Consider the following 19,554-nt stretch of genomic DNA (forward strand, 5'->3'; position numbering starts at 1 on the left):
ATTAGGTCTTTTCACTCAGATTCTGATGGTGGGGATCAGGAATCATGCATTAGTATGTTACCAGCTGTTGGATAACTGTCCAAAGCTGAGCAAGGAGGAGGTTGATAACTACAAGCTATTACACTTAGTATCCTTAATGAGGGAACTGAAAGAGATTGCCTAAGGGAAGGTTACTGAAACTGTTTGATAGTGCAATTGGTTATTAGAATCAAAGTGGCTTCTCTGACTGCAGATTTTATCAGAAGGACTTACTTTAGTGATACAACAGAGTCATGACATGAAACCTATCCAGTTTTGATATATATTTGATTTCTGCAAATGTCTTAAGTCAGGAAATCCTGGTATTTGACTGATAGGCATTTATTCCAGTCATCTATTGATGGACTTGACACTGAATCTCATTCACTGGCATATGTTGTATATATACTTTCTGTAAGATCACTGAATTTTAGTGGTAAGTACTTATTCCTTTACCTGTAAAGCTGAGTGACCTCAGAGTTATATAGCGATTATATATACAGAGAGCGCTGCAGAGGTGTGGGGATTTCTGTGGGGATTGCATGCTCTACAAAAATATTTATTTTTGCATTTGTTTTTGTTGTTTACCCTGTAGGTTGAGTTGATGCAGAGTGGAACTAATGTGTGCTGAATTTATAGGTACACATACTTGACTGACTGTCCCGTATAAGATTAGTTGGGAGACTAAAGAAGATGAAGCCGATGAAGTAGTGGTGGGCTTGGTAGGGATAGAGTATTTGACAAGCCTAGAAGGAGCAGATAGTGACTGTAAAGCGGGGATATAATCTTTAGGAACAGATAACCTGGTAATGGCTGTATGTGTAAGGTATGGTCTTAAAAGGTGATTCCAGGAGCTATATGAAAGTTAGGAAATAATATTGTGGGAAATCATGTATCAGCATTTTTAGTATTATCTGTGAATTTTTCAGTGTAAATCTAAAAATGTGGCTCCATTTTGCACATTTAACTTAAAGTAGTTAAAGTGTGAATATAGACTGTTTTCACAGCAGGCCATGATTTATGTTACCTTTTTTAGCTGCAAACTGGCAAATGACAAGTGTTGTGTTTCTAATAACAGATTATCTTTTTTTTCATTCTTAGGATGTCAGTCTACACTTCGTGTTGTGGGGATGCCTTCATGTTTACCAGAGAATGATCGGTAAAGAGGAAGATGTGTGCCTGTTTCTAACACAGCCAGGAGAGCTTGTGGGACAGCTGTCTGTGCTAACAGGAGAGCCCCTCATATTCACTGTTAAAGCTAATCGTGACTGTGCATTTCTCAAGATCTCAAAATCCAATTTCTATGAGTTAGTACTTTGTTTATTTCTCAATCACTTGTATAAGTAGTAGCATTGTACAGTATAATGTGTGTGTGTGTGTGTATATGTGTGTGTATATATATATATATATATATATATATATATAGAGAGAGAGAGAGAGAGAGAGACACACACACACATTTATTGAATAACATATATAGTGACATGCAACATGTATATTTATCTGATATAGTCTTAAAATCATCAACCCATATTTTTGAATTAAATATCTGCCAGCAGATTTTTTACTTTATTTAATGCATGCTGTGATGGAGACTTACTCAAGGTGGCCCTATATACCTTGCTTCCCGATATGGTCCCTATCCAGTGTCAACATTGTGAGAACTGTCTTTTTCAGGATATCTAAGCACCTTCCTTTTCAGTTCTTTCTATCCATCATTAGAGTAGTTACCACCATGGTCTGTGTCTCTTTCTGTCTGTGTCCCTTTGATTTTTTTTTCATTGATATAAAGAGGTATTTTCCGTGCTTTCTGTTGTTATGGGCATGGTTTTGGAACCCAACCTTTGTTTTTTTAACTTATAGCATAAAAGTAGCCAAACAAACCGGACAGACAAATCATTCTTTCTTGAAAATATAACACACCATAATATTTGCCACGGTGGTGCAGTGGTAGCATTGTCGCCTTACGACAAAAGGTTCTCCCGTTCGATTCTCGGCTGGAGCGCCTTCTTTGTGGAGTCTGCATGTCCTCCCCTCGGTCGAGTGGCATTCGAAAGACATGCATGAATGGATGTGCCTTTGTTGAAGGTTGGGCGTCGAGCTGGCACCTTGGCACTGTAAAAATCTACTGCCAATCATTAGCGGACCGGGTTCCGCTGTGGCGATCCCTAACCGGGAAAAGCTGAAAGAAGAAGTAAGTAAATATTTCAGTGACATTTTACAGATATTATAAGAAACACCCTTTAAAAATTGGGAAAATAAGTTTTAGAAAAGACCCATTTCTTATTGTTCTTATCAAGAAAAAAGAGGCCAGAGAATTAGTGTTTCGGGGAGATTGTTGAAGAAACTTAGTGATAGTTTCCATTTTTCTCAGAGCAAACCCTGTCTTCCATTGTCTGTTCTGCAATATAAAAAGCCTCTTTGCCTGGGACTGGGCTACCTGTGTTGATGTATCTGGCCCCCTCCACCTTTAAAGTTTGATTTGGCCTTTCATTGCCATCATCCAGTGGTTAAGGTAAAGTATCAGAACCTGTCTTGCTTTCTCAGAGAGGTCTCTTAGTACTTCATGTTTAATGGACATCCCCAGTGGTCTGTCTGTGCTGCAGAATTTAAAAAAAGTACATTTTTATGTTTAACATTTCTCATTTAATGTGAATTTAAGCAGAATGGTGTTCAGAGGTGCCATGACTCAATTATGGCAAATGATGGTGAGCAAGAACAAGTAGATGCACTGTAAGAAGAGTGGGAGAGGGAGGTAGATTGAAAATGGTGATGCTGAAAGAGGTCTTATTTCAGCTTAATGCTATGGATGGTAATAAAACCTTGGAAGGAATTTAGCTTGACTTTTGACATTGTTTTGATTTTCTGGTTGGATGTGTTAAAAGATTTTTTTTTTAAGTGGCTAATTCATATTTTCTTTATGATCAGTATGATGCCACATTGTGATAAAGCAGAGAATGCAAGCTGTACATGACAAAAATGGGTTATATATTGATCAGTAGTTGTTCACTTTGGAAGTTAAGGTTGAACAATTTATTTGAAGGTCAGGAAGGGCAATGTTGTTGAGTTTTTGTCAAACCAATGATTACATTATAGACTGGGTGTGCTGAGAAGTTTCTGGGAACTGAAAGACTGTTTTGGTTGCCTTTATCTTTGGAAGATTAAATATGGTAAACTTTGAATAATTATTGTACAGTTTGTGTCATAGTATGCAAAGGAACAAATCTTGTGGCAACTGTAGTAGAAGGATGACCAGCCTTAATAGATCTTTATTTTTTCCAAAGTTGACTTGTGACAGATTGTAGTTTTGGGAGATATTTTAGGAATGCAGGTGGACAGAAATGAAATACAGATTGGCCTTTCCCAGTTGTCTTGAAGGCGTTTTTCCCACAGGTCGTGGAAGTCTTTACAAGAATGAAAATGGTGATGGCCAAATTGAAAAAAACGAGGCACTTAATCTGCCATGATGTACGGGAAATGGAATAGTTTGGCAGTGCCAGAATTGTTGATAACCTAATAACCTTAGTCTAGTGGGTGCAGAAGATGAGAAGAACATGATGATCAAGATGGGAAAGAGAGAGAGAGAGTTTACATGAGTACAGAGAGTGGCTGGTAGCAGCCACAACACAACTGTTTATCTGCTTGACTGGTTGAGAGGCTGTCACAAGTCTAAGACAAGTGTTGTAGAATGGGACTAAAGTTTTAAGGTACAACCTAGCTAGATGTTTTGTTATTAACGTGTGAATATAACTTCTGTTTGGTACAGTAGTATCTGTGATGTCCACCACTACTACCAATATGTGATGGCCACCAGTATGCGTTATCCCCACGCTGGGCCAGTAATGGAGGAGGCTGAATCCTCACCACTGACATTGGAGAGGGACATGCACTTGGAATACAAATGGATACACTCAGTATTTCCAGATGCAGACCTCTTTGCATCCAGTACAGTTTCCCTTAAGAGCACACAAGGAACACACTCAGTGGTGGGTTTGGATGTTTCTTTATCTGTCTCCTTGCAGGTCCCCAATTAGACTCCCCACTGGTGCAGCTATAGGGTTAGGTCCTCAGCTGAATGTCCAAGCCAAGTCCTCTAGCACCTTCTCGGTAAACCCAGTGCTTCATGTCCCTGCCTCAAGTAGCTGACACACACACCCTAAGAGATTTGATTTTTCACACACATGCACCTGGGAAAGGCTGGCACAGATGTACCTGCTGTACCCCCTTCTCCCCAGAGTATAACGTAGTTATCATTGCCACCAGGCACTTCACAATCAGCTACTCTAAGGCCCTTAACAAAGGGTGTACAATTATACTGTGTAGTATTAATACTAATACAGATGATAGTAGGTGACCAAGACAGTTAGGCCATCTGGAGTGGCTCACAGAGTGTCGTCAAATAAATATAAGTACGCTCAAAGGTTAAATATGTTCTACAAGGAACAGCCACAATAAAAGTTTTAAATTTATTTAATAATAAATAATAAAAGTGCATGAAAATACTGAATATATATTCACAGTAAATCACAGAGTTCAGATCACAGGAAATATTGAAAAGAACATCCATGAACAGGCTCAGACAAATAAAGAAAAACAGTATCTAAACTAAGCTTCACTATATTCTTGACTAAATCTAAAAGAATCACTGTTTCCTAGTTAAGTTACTTACTACCGCAAGGCAGGATGCTGTGGGTTAGGGTCTTTCTAGTCAGGCTTCCCAAACAGAATACTCTATATTCTGAGATTGCTCCCTTGAAAAATATAATATCCAAGATGACTTGCAGAATGACCTCATCTGGCCACCTGACTCTAGGTTCCCACAATATCTCCTTTTGAAGTTTGAGACAGGACTTTAGCAGACTGCTACAGTACACATTTAGAGCTTTTATGGCAGTGCCTAAGAGCCAGAAACATTTACAACACTTCCCTCCTTCTTTACAAAAGTTAATTGTTGCTCTTAGACCTAACTGCCTTTGGTCCCATTCAGTGCTATGGGTGTCTTTTAATGGTTTAAAAGCTCAGCTCATTTACAATTCCCTTATTTGTCTTAAATTAAGCCAGCTGGTTAATTTTGTTGTGCCCGTGTCATCTTTTATAACATATGTATTTAATTCAGTTACCATAATACATGTACATTTTTCTTTGTTTCAGCAGGGTGCACTGTTGATATATGTTAACACAATTAACCCAAGCACATTTTCAGTACAAGTATATGTACAAATCAGCTTGATATACAAATGACATATAATTATTTACAAAATTCCAGTTAGCTGCGTTGACACAAGTCATACATCCACTGCCCTACTTCACCTGGCATGGCTGGCAGTACCTCCTATCTTTGCATCATCAACTGATTTTTCATGCAGTTGTATGTAGTGGCCCATATGCTAGACTTTAAGACTGCAAAAGAAGAAACTGAAAATTATTAAGAATTTGTACCATCAGGTTACATCATTGCAAATACAAGTGTAACATGACTGTTTTATGTATATATATATACACACACATATATATATTACAGATTACTGAACTATTGAGGGAATAGAGGAATAAAACTGTGACTACATCTCGGGAAACCTCAGTTCAGTTAGTGCTTGGGTGCTTGAAGACCAGCACGGAGGGGTGGGGGTGGTTCCAGGCTGGCCAAGACTATGGCTCTTGACACAGTCATTGCAAGAGGGGTGTGGTGGTGGTGATGTTATTAAGGTAGGGACTGCTGCAAATATGATGTAGGTATGACCACTTAAGATGGTGATTATATCCTTGTTAGTTGCATAGAAGAGCAAAAGTGAGCAGATAAAGGATATGTGGGAGAAATGTAAGGTCTAACTTGCAGCCCCTCCCAGATGATCCTTGCCCCTGTGATGGAGAATGCACAAGGGCATAGTAATAGTTGATGAAAGTGATCTTTATGTTTATAAATATAGAAGTAAATGAAAATAGTATTTGTGATAATGAAAGTGACTTGGCACTGTCTCGCCAAATAGAAGTAAAGTTGTACATTTTAAATTTGTTATAACTTTGCAAGAGGTCATGAAGAGGCGGCTGTCCTAGGGATACTGAACAATGGATTGCCTCCATGAGGTTTCTAGAACAATTAAAATGTTATTAACTTTCATACAGTAAGAAATGAAATTGGTTGACTATTGACAAGACACATATATCTATACGGGAGAGCTAAAGAATCCTGAAAGCCCAAAATCCTGAGACCAAAATCTCGACCGTTCAAAATACTGAAAACTCAAAATACTGAAAACACGCAGGATACCAACACTTACTATATTCCAGCACAAGTACATACAGAAACATATTATCCTTCAACTATATGCAGGGAAGCAAGTCCCCCCCTGCACCCCCCACACCCCCCTGCTACTTAAATATATCAGCTCTGAGATTGCACTTGACTACACTAAGTTCATTCTCAGAGTTGACATATTTAAGTAGCAGGGGGTGTGAGGGGGCAGAGCGGGGCTTGCCCATGTGCTTATACTTGAAGAAGAGTAATATGGTTTGTCTTTTATTTGTTTCTGTATGTACTTGTGCTGGAATATAGTAACTTTTGGTATTCTGTGTGGTTTCTGTATTTTGAGCTTTCAGTATTTTGAACTTTCGAGATTTTGGTCTTCAGGATTTGGGGCTTTCAGGATGCTGTAGTGCTCCCATCCAAACATGGGCAGCAATTGGAACGTCCACAGTGATACCTTACTAAAGGTGTACAAGGCCTAAACAACATGTCCTGTATGGACTGACTCAAAGCCACTGTACTTGGTATCCTACAGACTGCTAAGAGATGACCTGTGTCTGGCATATAAGGCATCCTCTGACCAATTACTGATGGATTTACTGCACATCAGCAAGTCAAATGACATCAGAAATACTTGGTCTAAGGATCTAAACCTGTTCTGAAAAATCAACAGTATGGTTTGAAAGGACAGGTATATCTTGCAGAGGGTACCTCCACATAAAACAAAGTTCATCCCTAGCCATATTCAAGCGCAACTTAGATCTATGGTTGAGAAACAGAAAATTTACCCCAGAACTCCTCATTGTACTACTAATGGACAGAGGTAGCTCCTAGATGCTTTATCCCATGCATGGGACCCCTCAGATTATCTAGGATATGATCCCAGTTATTCTCATTAGCGGTAACATATAATTATCGACTATGGGATGGGTAAGGCCAATTCTATAACCAAATGGGATAGGTTATTTCGAGCACAAAAACCTGAAATTGGCTAGGCTTAAAATGACTTACAAGGGCAGTTTGCCTAGTTCTTACCTAAAAATGTATTGAATAATTAGTATTGGTCAGTCTGGTGGTAGGAAAACAAGCATGAATGCTAGGCCATTTCAGACCACCTGACTCCAACCATAGTGAGTAGCAGATAGTCTAATTAGGTACATCTAGCAGAAATGAATGGGTTGTATGACTGTTTTCCAGCTTGTTAAGATTTGTGGATCTCACAGTGGCTAATCTGGGAAAAGGAATGGGGCCACTAGTCCAGTGGAAGAAAGAAAAGAAATGAATACTAGAGGCTAGATCACTGAGGTAAAAAGGCCACCTTCTCTTTCTGTATCCTTGAAATATGAGTGAATAGCAGTTAGACCATATTCCTAGGTCTTGTCACAAGGAAATGGGACCAATTTTGAGTTCCAGTTCAAATGGGAAGTCCAAATTAAAACTGTTAGCAGCATCTAGTAAGTACATGGCATTGAGCAAAGCTACCTTGTACAGATGTGCACAGTAGATGTTCATCATATTGTTCACTATTGCGGTCCTGACTTTTGGTGTATCATGTGTTGCTGGTATCCTGCAGCTGGTGAGTATTCCAGATCTCTGTCTTCCCCCAGGACAGATGGGATGGCTTTGGCACACCACATGGGTGACATTTAGCATGAATACTGTGTGTCCATCCCATGGAGTTTGTCTGTTGAGCCTTCAGTGCCATGTGTAAGTCATGCAGTCAGCCAAGGGGAATTCAATGTTCTAAGACATGCTTCCCCTAGGAGGGCAGCTATAATTGAGCTCAGAAGAGCACTGCAGGGTAGGAAGGTGCTGTTTCAGGGAGCGGGTAGGCTGACCTGTTACCTACCTCCCAACTTTCGCTGCTAGTGGATGAGCTCATTGGGAATTACTAGGCAAGAACAAATGGGCCGAGGAGATCTAACATCACTTGGGAATTTTTGGTTTCTGTTATCACAGAAGAAATGGGCTGATCAGGTGCAAGCAGAGACGCCATGGGACTTGGCTGTGCAGGAAGGTTTTTGTGTGACTAAAGTTCAGAAGAATTACCTGAGTAACTGTTTAGTGTACAGCAAGCAAACACCACTTAGACTTCCATAATAAGTGTCTTTTTATACCACAGTCTCTAGTACAACTAGGACTCCTGTCCATAGTGTGCATAATTCATTCTGACAGGAATATATTGTTGTTAGAAGTCTCTACAAGAGTTCACTGCCAAAAATGTGGCCCGACCCTGATTTAGAGCCACCATGGCATCATACAATCCCTCTGGGAGCCTTTCCCTGAAAAGAGAAAATGTGTAGAGAAGAGGGAGAAGCATAAGTAAGCTGGGAACAAAGCAGGTGACAGTGGGTTTCCAAGGTCTGGTGACTGTCTACAAGGTGAGGTTCTTTTCCAGCCTCTGACTGCAGAGTCTGTTATCGGCAAGGCCTCTGGCATGACTACCTCACAGATGCTGACACTTTCGGTTTTTGGCATGTCCCCCTGGATTGACACTTCTGATGCCCTTACAACAGCTGAAGACCCTTTAACGTCTGAGGCTCACTTCGTGATTACAGACGGGATGGGTGAGATTCCCCAGGACATTTGTATGCAGGGAAGGTCCTGGTGACTGCATTGATATTTTGGTCCTCCACCTGTAAGCTGCGGTCTGAAAAGTGGCAGTATCTGGTCATGGGGAGCACAAGGTGCTGAAGGCTAAGCTAGTGTTTCCCTGCTTACATTGTCCTCAGCCCATGCCCCTTCCTGGGATTCTTTTTCAGATTTTTTTAGTTCAGCTGGCTGAAACCATCATGTCCTACCTTAAATCCAAAAGGCCTAAGCAGTATACTCGACTGGTGTCCAGAACCCCATCTGAGAAGAGAAGGGTTGATTGTCATCTGGTGGAATTTTATCACTTCTGACTCAGAGGCTACTAAAGTGGTATATGTGGGCAGGTTCCCATCTGCAGATACTCTGGACTCGGACACCAAGGACACCTTGTTCTGTGCCTCACCATGTAGGATTTTTCCTTTGGAGATGCTTTTCAGAGGATAAAAGAGACTTTTTAGCGGGAGTCCAAGGAGGACTGTGAAGCCCAGCAGTGATGCAGGGCCTTTATTAATCTCTCTAACTTAAGCCAGTAGCTGTTTTTCCAGTGTTGGAGGTCCTGGAGGTTGTGTTTCTTAATTCATCTGTGGAGCCTGACTCCCCTTCTCCTGCCTCTAGGTTGTCTGGATGTAATAGAGTTAGAGATTCTCAAAAGCACCTGTATTTGAAACCCATTTATTGTTCCAGATGTGGTGTCCTAGTAAGGGAGCAGTTTCCTCATCCCATAGGAACTCTATTCCAAATGACATGGAGAGAAGGACTGTTGATAGATTTGTGAAATTATTTTAAACCAACAAAAAAAAAAAAGAAGTAAGATAAGTATATGTTAAAAACACAGTAAAGGCCACTGGTATAAATATTTTATTAGTAGTCTAGCACTTTGGCCACACCATGCTTTCAAGCACTCTGAAAAAAACACACCAACAAATGGCATACTGTATGTACATAAATGACAGTCACAGGACTCAGACAAAATGTCAAGTAGTATGTCATTTACCAACTAAATGCCTCCAGTTAAACTCATTGTTAAGATCCAAAGGACCCATAGCATTGTATTTCAGAATGAATTCAGTTTATTTTTAAGTAGCGAATGTTCAGTATTAAACATCTGTGTACCTGTTTTACCACGCAAACATTTCAAATATCAACATTACCACTAGGTTTGTTAATATTTGTGAAACCAGACGATTCTTGATTCTTATTTTTAACATCACTAATATGCTCCTGAAAACACTTATCTTTTAGTTTATCCTATGTAAACCAAGCCACAACAAAAATACATTAAACCACTGCTCTGGCATTATATGTATAAAAACTTCTGAATGTGAATTTCTTACTATTTATTAAATACATTTGTTATAAACTTGCATGTATTGCATGAACCAGAAGGTACTGTCTGATGTAAAGTGGACAATCTCTTATGTTTTTTTATTCTTCTGAAAATAAGTGTTTAATAACATTAAACATTATTTATTTTTTGGTTTGTTAATCAGGTAAGTGACATGGTCTTCTCACCCTTTTCAGTCATGATCCAGGTGTAAAGCACTTATGTTTAAGTGTATGGTTGTTACACAGTGCAATCAGACTTTAAGCAAGTGTAACAAATATTGGCAATAGATATAACTACAAGTTAAATAAATAAGCATAGACTCATAAAATAAAGCACATCCATCTTAAAAAAGGACAGAGAAATCTTAGCACTGCATAAGCTAAATTAGGAAGCGCACACCATTGTTAGCCAGTATTATGGAAGGACTTGCACTCAGAATCTTTTCTTAAATGTTCTCTTATGGCTCCTTTGAAGACTTGCAAGTTTGGATTGTTCCTGGCTTCACTTAGTAGCTTATTCCATATTGTGAGTTGTAATGTAGAAGAGGCTCCTTTGCCAGTAGCATTCTTAAACCTTGGATGGCTAGGAGATGGGGGTCATCGTGTGTATGTTCCTTAGAAAGAAGTATTTTTTTCTTTTGGTAGTGGTACTCAGGGTTGGCAATAGCCATTTTGAAATATTTTATAGATCAAGGTGTAGCTGTATTTGTTTTAATAGGTCACTGTGATGTACATTTGTGTTAGCAAGTAGTGAAAACCTGAATATCTTATTCTCAATAGTTTGGAGCTTGTATGTATTTTGTTCCTAGTGTAGGCAAAGTAAGGGAAGTCCATATTCTAATTTTGGTATTAGGACATTTTTGGCTACAGAGGTACTGGCTAAAGGTGATAGAAGACAAAATATTTGATAGCAAAACCTCAGCTGTGAAATTACCTTGGAGTCAATGCTTTCAGTATGGAAGGTGAAGTTGACTGAGGGGGTTGGGGTGAGACCAAGGTACTTCTGTTGTGAGACATTTGGAATAGTGTTAGCATTACTATCTTTGATTATGATGAGTGCAGTAAGCCATCCCCTTTTATATAAGACACCATTTCATGGCAATGTAAAATCTTCATGCACAATATGCCACAAGTGCACTTCAACTAAAATAATGATCACATCGGAAAATAATGTGTATTGAGTTACAAAAATATCTTTATTTTATGTTATACCATATTGACATCACTTTTTTATATGTTTTTATCATTTAATAAGTCCTTCGTACTAATTTGGCTGACATCCAAGTATGCCTGTTTTTACCTGGTCAACCAGATAACCACTTTAAAAAAAAAAAAAAACTTATTTAAATACTGTGACTCATTCAAAAAAATCTTTCCATTTACTATATAGTCCTCTAGCCCTTAATAGATGTCTTTTGGGGAGAACCATTGATGTATGCTGTGGGTGGCAACTAGAACCGTGGTGATGGGCTCCCTTTGGATGCGTGGCAACTAAAACCATGGTGATGGGCTCCCCTTGGACGCATGTTCAAGGTGAAATTGCTTGAGCATCAGTAGCACAAAGAAAAAAAAAAGATGAACAGCTTAATGCTGAACCCTGTTTTCTATAGGAAATCATTGCCAGTGTGGTTTCTAAGGATGTGCCCACAATGATTCCCTTGATTTGGGAGATTCTCCCTTCGAGTTGGTGTTACCATGAAGTTAGTATATATAAGTTTTGGGGGGTTGGCGAGCTTGCCTCCCACATCAGAGGTGCAGGGTTCTTTCTCCTTGCAAAAAAGTAAAAAATTAATATTTTGCCATTTTGAATTTCAGGCATTTTTTTTTCATCCTTTTGGCACATTGACTTTCAGAAAGACAGCATTTCATAGTACAACAGTGTTGATGTTCTTTTTCTAAATCTAGTATGCGTAACATTATTTTCCACATACAAATTTAAATATAAAATCAATTCTTTATAAAACCATCCCATCTGTAAATATAATACCAGTTTCATTATTCCTGTAGAACTCAAAGTCTGAAAATCATTGAGGTCACCTTTCATAAAAGTAATCACCACTATAACCAAAATATTGTATCACATTCTTCTGAAAAAAAAACAACTCATCTTTGTATATATATATTTAATCTCAAACAAGCTATAAACAGGTCTGCATAATGTGGCGTAAAAGGCGGTCTCGTGGACATATATTATATTTGTCTAAACTATTCTGAATTAAGTTCAACCAAATTATTCATTAAACAAAAGTCAGTTAAATCCATAATAAAATGTGTATTTGGTAAATCTTTTAAAAAAATGTAAAATAGCATCCAAACCATGTTGGTTTAATATTTGTATGTACACTTTCAACATCCATACCCACTTAATAATAATTTTGTTACTACTGTATATTCTAAATTTTTGAAATAAAGAATTTCTAATATAAAAAGGTACCTTTTTTTACATATGGAAACAAAATGCTATTCAGTAACCATTCAACTTTTTCCAAGAACCCACCACAATCAGAAACTATGTGCCTACCTGGTGAATTTTGTACATTTTTGTGCAATTTAGGAAGGCAATTAAAACATGATTTTCTAGGGTCAGCCACAAACGAACGTTGTGCTTCTTGTTCTGATGACATATTTAGTCTAACACCTTTCATAATCAAACTTTTCATATTATCTATTGTCATTAAATAATATTGTTTCCTTTTGTTTTCATATATTCTGTTTCTAAATGGTCCATCCGCATTTGAGAATAATAGTCAAAATTCAATAATGTTATGTTTTTAACTTTGTCCTCAGGCTTTATTATTATATTTGTATTTCTTTGCAATTCCTTTACAGCTACCCATTCATTCTTGGTTAAATTGCATTCAGTCTTGCACTTGTTAAAGTTTTAAAACTTTTATTAAGATTATAGTAAAGAATCCCATAAAACATTTTTTATTATAACATTAGTAAAAGGAGCCATACAATTCACTTTAGGTTTTAAAAAAACATCATTAAAATCATGTTCATTACTTCCACAAGTTACAACAGAACAATCTAGATCTGTAAGGTCAAAATCAATACTACTGTAAATGAAGTAATTCTTTAAGAAATAAACCATCAGCATCTGACATTGTCCTTTTCTTATTTCCTCAGCATATGGGTTACGGATCCGACCCGGCCCCATATCTCAGACTTGTGGATCCAACTCTCGAGCTCCTCCCACTACCCCATAATACCCCAGCTAGCGTACAGCATCTCAGATCTTATTTGCCGCCATCTTCCACAGATGCAGATCCCCTTCAGGATCCTATTGCAAGTATTTGGGAGTAGCTATTATTTAGGGAAAAAAAACTTATCTTTTAATTTTTTCTACTATCCTCCCTCTCCTTCAGATGATATTTCAGGCCATTTCTATACATTAGCCCTTTATTATTTCTTTTTTTTACCTTTTGGTACTCTCGTTGCATACCATTGTTGATACCAGTTCTTTCCCTTGCTGCTGCTACTTTTTCCTACCCTTTATAGGGTACTCTTACTGTCATTGGTCATAGTTGACTGTCCCAAAAATTTTTTTTTCTTTCTTTGTTGTTCTCTTACTTATGGCTGAAAAAACAACTGGCTTTAAAAATGTTCTTCTGTGGACACAAAACTACAAATTCTGATGCCCACAGGGAGTGTGTTTATTGCCTTGGAGCAGCACACATGAATACTAACTGTTCTATCTGTGCTGCTTTTAACTCAAGAGCTATTGAAGATAGAAGAAATAAAGTGGTCGTTAAGGGATCACTGCCCCCCTCTTCATCTTCTTTGGGGCTCAAACCCCCAGTAAGCATTCCAAAACACCTTTGGATTCTAGGAAGAGATCCCCTACCCAATCTCCAAAGACTCCTTCTGTTTCTGTGTCTTCATCAGAGCCCCCCAAAAGATACAAAAATCTTTGAATCCAACTTTTTTTGGATCCTAAAAGAAAACCATTGGATCCTAAACCCTTGGATCTCATTATTATCCTAGAAAAATCTCCTAAACAGCACTTGGATTAAAAAAACTCGGATCTGACCACTAGTTTCTCAAAATCGCATCAAACTCACTCACCTGAATTCACAGTTGATCTAGTGTATTCTCGGTTCCAAGTCCCAGTTCTTCAAACCACACTGAGGAAGTACTCAAGCCCACAGTCCACTAAGTCATCCATTAGATCCTCTTTAGATGTTTTTCTGAGGCCAACTTAACATGATGAGGAAGAGTTCCTCAGAGCTCAGATTCAGCTGGGGGTTATTCTGGCTTCATTTCCCATCGGATCCGTTAGCTTCCCCTCCAGTTCCCATATAGTTATATCTCCTTCTCTGATCTGTCCCATGGCTTTGGAGCCCTTGGATCCAAGAGTACAGAGAGAGTTGGAGCTGAAGAAGATTAGGTCATTGACTCAGACAGTTTCTTTAACTGGTTCTGCTTCTGTCCCCTTGCATCAGGATGAGTCCCAGACCTGAAGTATCGGCTTTGGATCTGGGTGAACTGGGATCTACTCCTATGTTGTTGGAGCTGTCCATGCCCCTTGGAGCCATGGTGCTAGATAGCTCTGGTCCAACTCCCCCCTCGAGACATGGATCAGGATAGGCTTGAGTCTTGGCTGCTTTGGAGGTTTCAGCCATTCATGGCTTCTGTTGGTCCTTCTGCATTTGAGGATAGGGTTTTCTTTTATCCAAGAGACCCAATGTCTCCCTCTTCCTCAGATTCTAAGCCTATTCCCCAAACATATCTGAGCTGTGATCCTATCAGACCTACTCCACAGGGGCAGCCATTGCCAACTAGCATCCAGTCAGTTTTCCAGGAGGAACTACCCCTCTCTTCAGATTCCTCCCCAGAGAATCTCACTGAGGAGGTTCCCTGTAAGAGAATGTGCAAAAGAAGGCACATAGATTCTTCTAGGGAATCTCTCATAGATGATACTGACTTCGATGAAGGGGAAGTGTTCCCCAAATCACTACTGTATGACTTCTTATTTGTAGATTTTCTAGGGATTCTCAAGCAGAAAGGTGGATGGTCTTCAGAAACTCCCTCACTAGAGGAGTCAGTATTTCTGGAAACTTTTGGTTTCTGGCCCATCTGTGTCTTGGGTGACTCCCCCAGCTAATGAGCTTATCAACCTTGTCTCTCAATGGGCATGAAAGGAACTAGACTCACTAGAACCAGTTCCCTGCTGTTCAGGAAAAAATTGTTACCACCACCGAAGGACAAATCCCATTGGAGCAAAGGAGTTTTTGCTGATGCTATGGTTGTGGTGGCAGCCACAAAAATGGAACTAGCTGAGCAGAGCTCCTCTGTCCATCCTCCCAATATAGTTGAGGGTATTGGGTGGATTCAGAAAGCACATATTTACTTCATCAAACTTTACCTTGAGGTTCCTGAATTTAGTGCAATATACAATGCTGCAGAAGGATTTGACCAAGGAGCTCTCCAAGTCCAATTCGGAGTCCATGTCATGGACTATAAAAGATCATCTTCACAAATTGGCCACTGTATTATCCATTTCCAATGCGTCCATGAGGTTGATATTCCATGCTGCAGGGGGGTATCCCTCTGTCTGCCGGTTCAGGCATTGCCATAAGGAGATATATGCCTGGATGCGGCTATGTGACTTTGTGGAGTCTTTTAAGTTTTATTTCATTAATGATCCTCTTGATGAAACTTCCTTGTCTGACCCTTCTGTTAAAGAAATGCTCGTCCACAGTGGACAGGAGGGAAAAGACCCTGTATGCTGTAGGGATTCACTTATCTACCCCTCAATGATCCTTTTCCTGGAATCAAAGAAGGGGCAGAAAATGTGGTTCTGTAAATTGCAGGGTTCTTTCCAGGACTCACATGGGGACAACTCCACCAGGGGCAGTGGAGAGAGTTCAGCTGGAAGATGCCGTCCTCATAGCAGAGGAGGCTTGCAAAACCAAGGTTTCCAGTATTCCTTTCTGGATAGACCCTTTCAGCACTCCTGAAGGGTTGCCGACTGCTTACCTTTGGAGGTAGTCAAGTGGTGCTTATCCTTACACCCAGATGCCTGGGCTTTTATCACAAAAGATTCTTGTGTGCTAAAAATAATATCCAGAGGTTATTTCATACTATTTTTTCAGATTCCCGCAACAAAAAGAAGAATGCTTCCCAACATCCCACCCAGTCAGAGAGAGGCTGATGCTCAAGATATTCAAAAACTGCTGGATAGGAGAGTCATGCAGAATGTCCCACTAGACCAAAGAAGATATGGAACTTACTCAAGGTTCTTTTTAATGCCAAAGAAGACAGGAGACCAGAGACCAATTTTGGATCTGAGCAACCTGAACCAGTTTGTGAAGAAATCAAAGTTCCGAATGGTCACTGTTCGGTCCATCCTGTCTTTTTTGTGCAAGAACTGTTGGATGTGCTTAGTCGATCTTCAGGATGTGAACTATCACATCGAAATAAACAGACACTCCTGAAGACACTTGCACTTTCAGTTGGGAGCTTGTCACTGTCAGTATTGAGTCTTGCTCTTTGGTCTCATCACAGCCTCCAGGGTGTTTACCAAGTATATGCAGTGTAGCAGCTTATCTGAGACTACCGGGATTCAGAATGTTTCCATATTTAGTTGACTGGCTCCTTACCTCCCCAACCAGGTATCTCTTGGAACAGTCTAGGGACTATTTGCTCTAACTTTGTCAAATACTGTGTATTGCAGTCAACATCTCCAAATTCAAACTACACCCAGTACAGAGTCTGGAGTTCATCAGTGCCCAGTTGAACACAGTAAGTCAGATTGCTGCTCTGCCTGCACATTTTATAGATACAGTCAGGTTTCAGGTACAACAAATCCTTATTCATCCTGCTCCTCCAGCCAGACTTGTCCTTTAGGCTCCAGGTTTGATGGCAGCGGCCATAGTCTTAGTTCCTATGGCACATTTCTATATGTGTGTTCTCCAATGGTGTACTCTAGCTCTTCAGTGGTGTATATCCTTCCCAGTCAAACTTACTCAGGTATGCAGAAATCATCTTCATTGGTAGATTGAGTCAAATGACATTTAGTTGGCCATTATTTTATTCTGTCTCCTCCATGGGCCATGGTGAGTGACCATGGGCACCTCCCAGTTGGGCTGGAGGGAACATTGCTTGTGATGGATGATCCAAGACATGTGGTCCCTCCAAGAGACCATTTTGCACATCAATGTCTAAGAGATGCGAGTGGTTCTATTAACGTTGCAGGCCTTTCAGGATGTTCTCCCTCTGGAGATTATCTCGATTCAAACTGAAAACATGTCTGTGGTCTGGTACATCAACAAACAATGGGGAATCTGATCTTGCCTCCTCTGTTGAGAAGCTATGAGAGTGTGGCAGTGGGTGATCTCTTCCAGTTGCTATCTAGTGGGAGTACACATTCTGCAGAAATCCACCATACTAGTAGACAAACTCAGCAGGTCCATTTTGTTACATCACAAGTGGTCTCTCAATCAGTGGCGGAGAAGGTTTTTCCATCGTTGGGGCCAAACTTGCTGTTATCTCCCTGTATCTCCCCACAACAGCAAGTGCAGCAGGTATTTTGCTCTAATCCCCCCTTGAGGGAGACACCTAGAGATGCTCTAGTCCACGTTGGCCCTCTGTTCTCTTTTATGCTTATCCCCCATTACCTCTGATTCCAAAATTCTTATAGAAAACATGTTGGTTGAAGAGTTCAGTTATCCTCATTGCCCTGTTCTGACCTTGCCAAGTGTGCCTCCCCTTCCTTTTTGTCTCATCTTCTGTATCTGCCGTGAATACTGAATTAATGCCTTGGAATACTGGCTTAATAAAACCAATTTATACCCCCCAGGGATGAACACCTTATTGTTGTGTATGGCTGAACACATTCTAACTAAAAATGTTTTTTATTTCCAACAAAACTGCTATTGGCAACTACAGGGTACGGCTATGGGTGCATCCTTTGCACCCATTTATGCTGATCTTTTTATGGGCTACATGGAAGATATTATTTTATATGACCCTTTGCATAACATATATCTACCTGAGATTGATATATGGAGAAGATACCTGGACGACTGTTGGCTTATATGGAAAGGAGGTGAGGAATACCTCCAGGAATTTATTCAACATTTGAATGGGAACATCTGGGGTATCGAATTCACTGTGGAATATAATAGGAGTGCAATCAGTTATTTGGATGTCAATTTAATTCGACAGGAGGATAACACTCTTAGAACGTCCGTACACAGAAAATTCTCACAATATAATACCCTTCTACATGCTGATAGTTTCCATCCGAAACATATTATTCGGAACATACCGAAATCACAGTTTGTGCGGATGAAAAGGATTTGTTCCTCAGTGGATGATCTTCAGAGTCATCAAATGGATCTAACCAAGAGATTTTTGTCCAGAGGTTATTCCACTCGTACTATTGAGTCAGCAGTCCAATTTAGTAATGCTAAATCCAGGGATTCTCTTCTCCAATACAATACTAAAACTCATAATGAGGAATCAGATGTATGTAGATTTGTTACTACTTATGGCAGGAATAGTGCCAATTTAGTAAATATTATTAATACTCATTGGAATATATTGAATTCTCATCCATTGTTGGAAGATTATCTCTGAGAACAATGTTATTTTTCCTATAGGAAAGGCAAAACTTTAGGGAATTTATTTTCACACTATAAAAAAACCAGGGTCATGGATCACACTCCAACTCAAAGAACACTTACTGGAGATAAACTTTCAGGCATTTATCCATGTGGGCATTGCAGTTTTTGTAACTATATTTTCAAAACTACTTCTTTCACTAGTAGAAACACTGGACAAATATACGACATACAGATTTTTGGTAACTGCAGTTCAGACTGGATTATTTATCTTGCCACATGTACATGTCATGCATTTTATATTGGCCAAACGTCTAGACAGTTTCGTGTCAGGATCTCTGAACACCTTGGTGACATTAGAAACAGAAGATTAACTAATGCACTATATAGACATGTTATCAAACATCCCACTGCCAAATTTACATTCACCATCATTGATCATATCATAGAGAATCGATCTTTTAAAACAGGTTGGCATGATATCCTAAATACCAAAGAAAAAAGGTGGATCATTAAACTTGGGGGGCTTTTCCCTCCTGGATTAAATGATAAATTATAATTTGTAATTAACCATCACTTGCATTACGTATATGTACTTATTTCTTATCAGGTTGCATTGCTTAGGTTTTTGCATTTCAGCTCATTTTAGGATACTGTGGCTGGTATTCAACACCAGAATTCTTATAACCTGACTTTTGTTTCGGGTTTATTTTTGGGCATTTACCCTTTATTGTATGTTTCTTATTAAGTTTGTTTATTATCATTGATATACCAGTATACTGTGTCTCTTTGGATTTTTCATTA

General features: G+C 39.3%; 1 protein-coding gene across 1 annotated transcript in view; it reads left to right on the plus strand.

Moving 5' to 3' along the window:
- PNPLA6 (patatin like phospholipase domain containing 6) overlaps positions 1–19,554 on the plus strand; it is a 1,368,928-nt gene that overhangs the window by 780,789 nt on the left and 568,585 nt on the right. The window contains exon 17 of the mRNA XM_044083495.1: positions 1,120–1,325. Coding sequence (XP_043939430.1) covers positions 1,120–1,325 — 206 coding nt within the window. The remainder of the gene's footprint in view (positions 1–1,119; positions 1,326–19,554) is intronic.

This window comes from Protopterus annectens, chromosome 9.part0, assembly GCF_019279795.1.
Source record: "Protopterus annectens isolate FY-2018-M chromosome 9.part0, PAN1.0, whole genome shotgun sequence".
Taxonomy (NCBI): Eukaryota; Metazoa; Chordata; order Ceratodontiformes; family Protopteridae; genus Protopterus; species Protopterus annectens.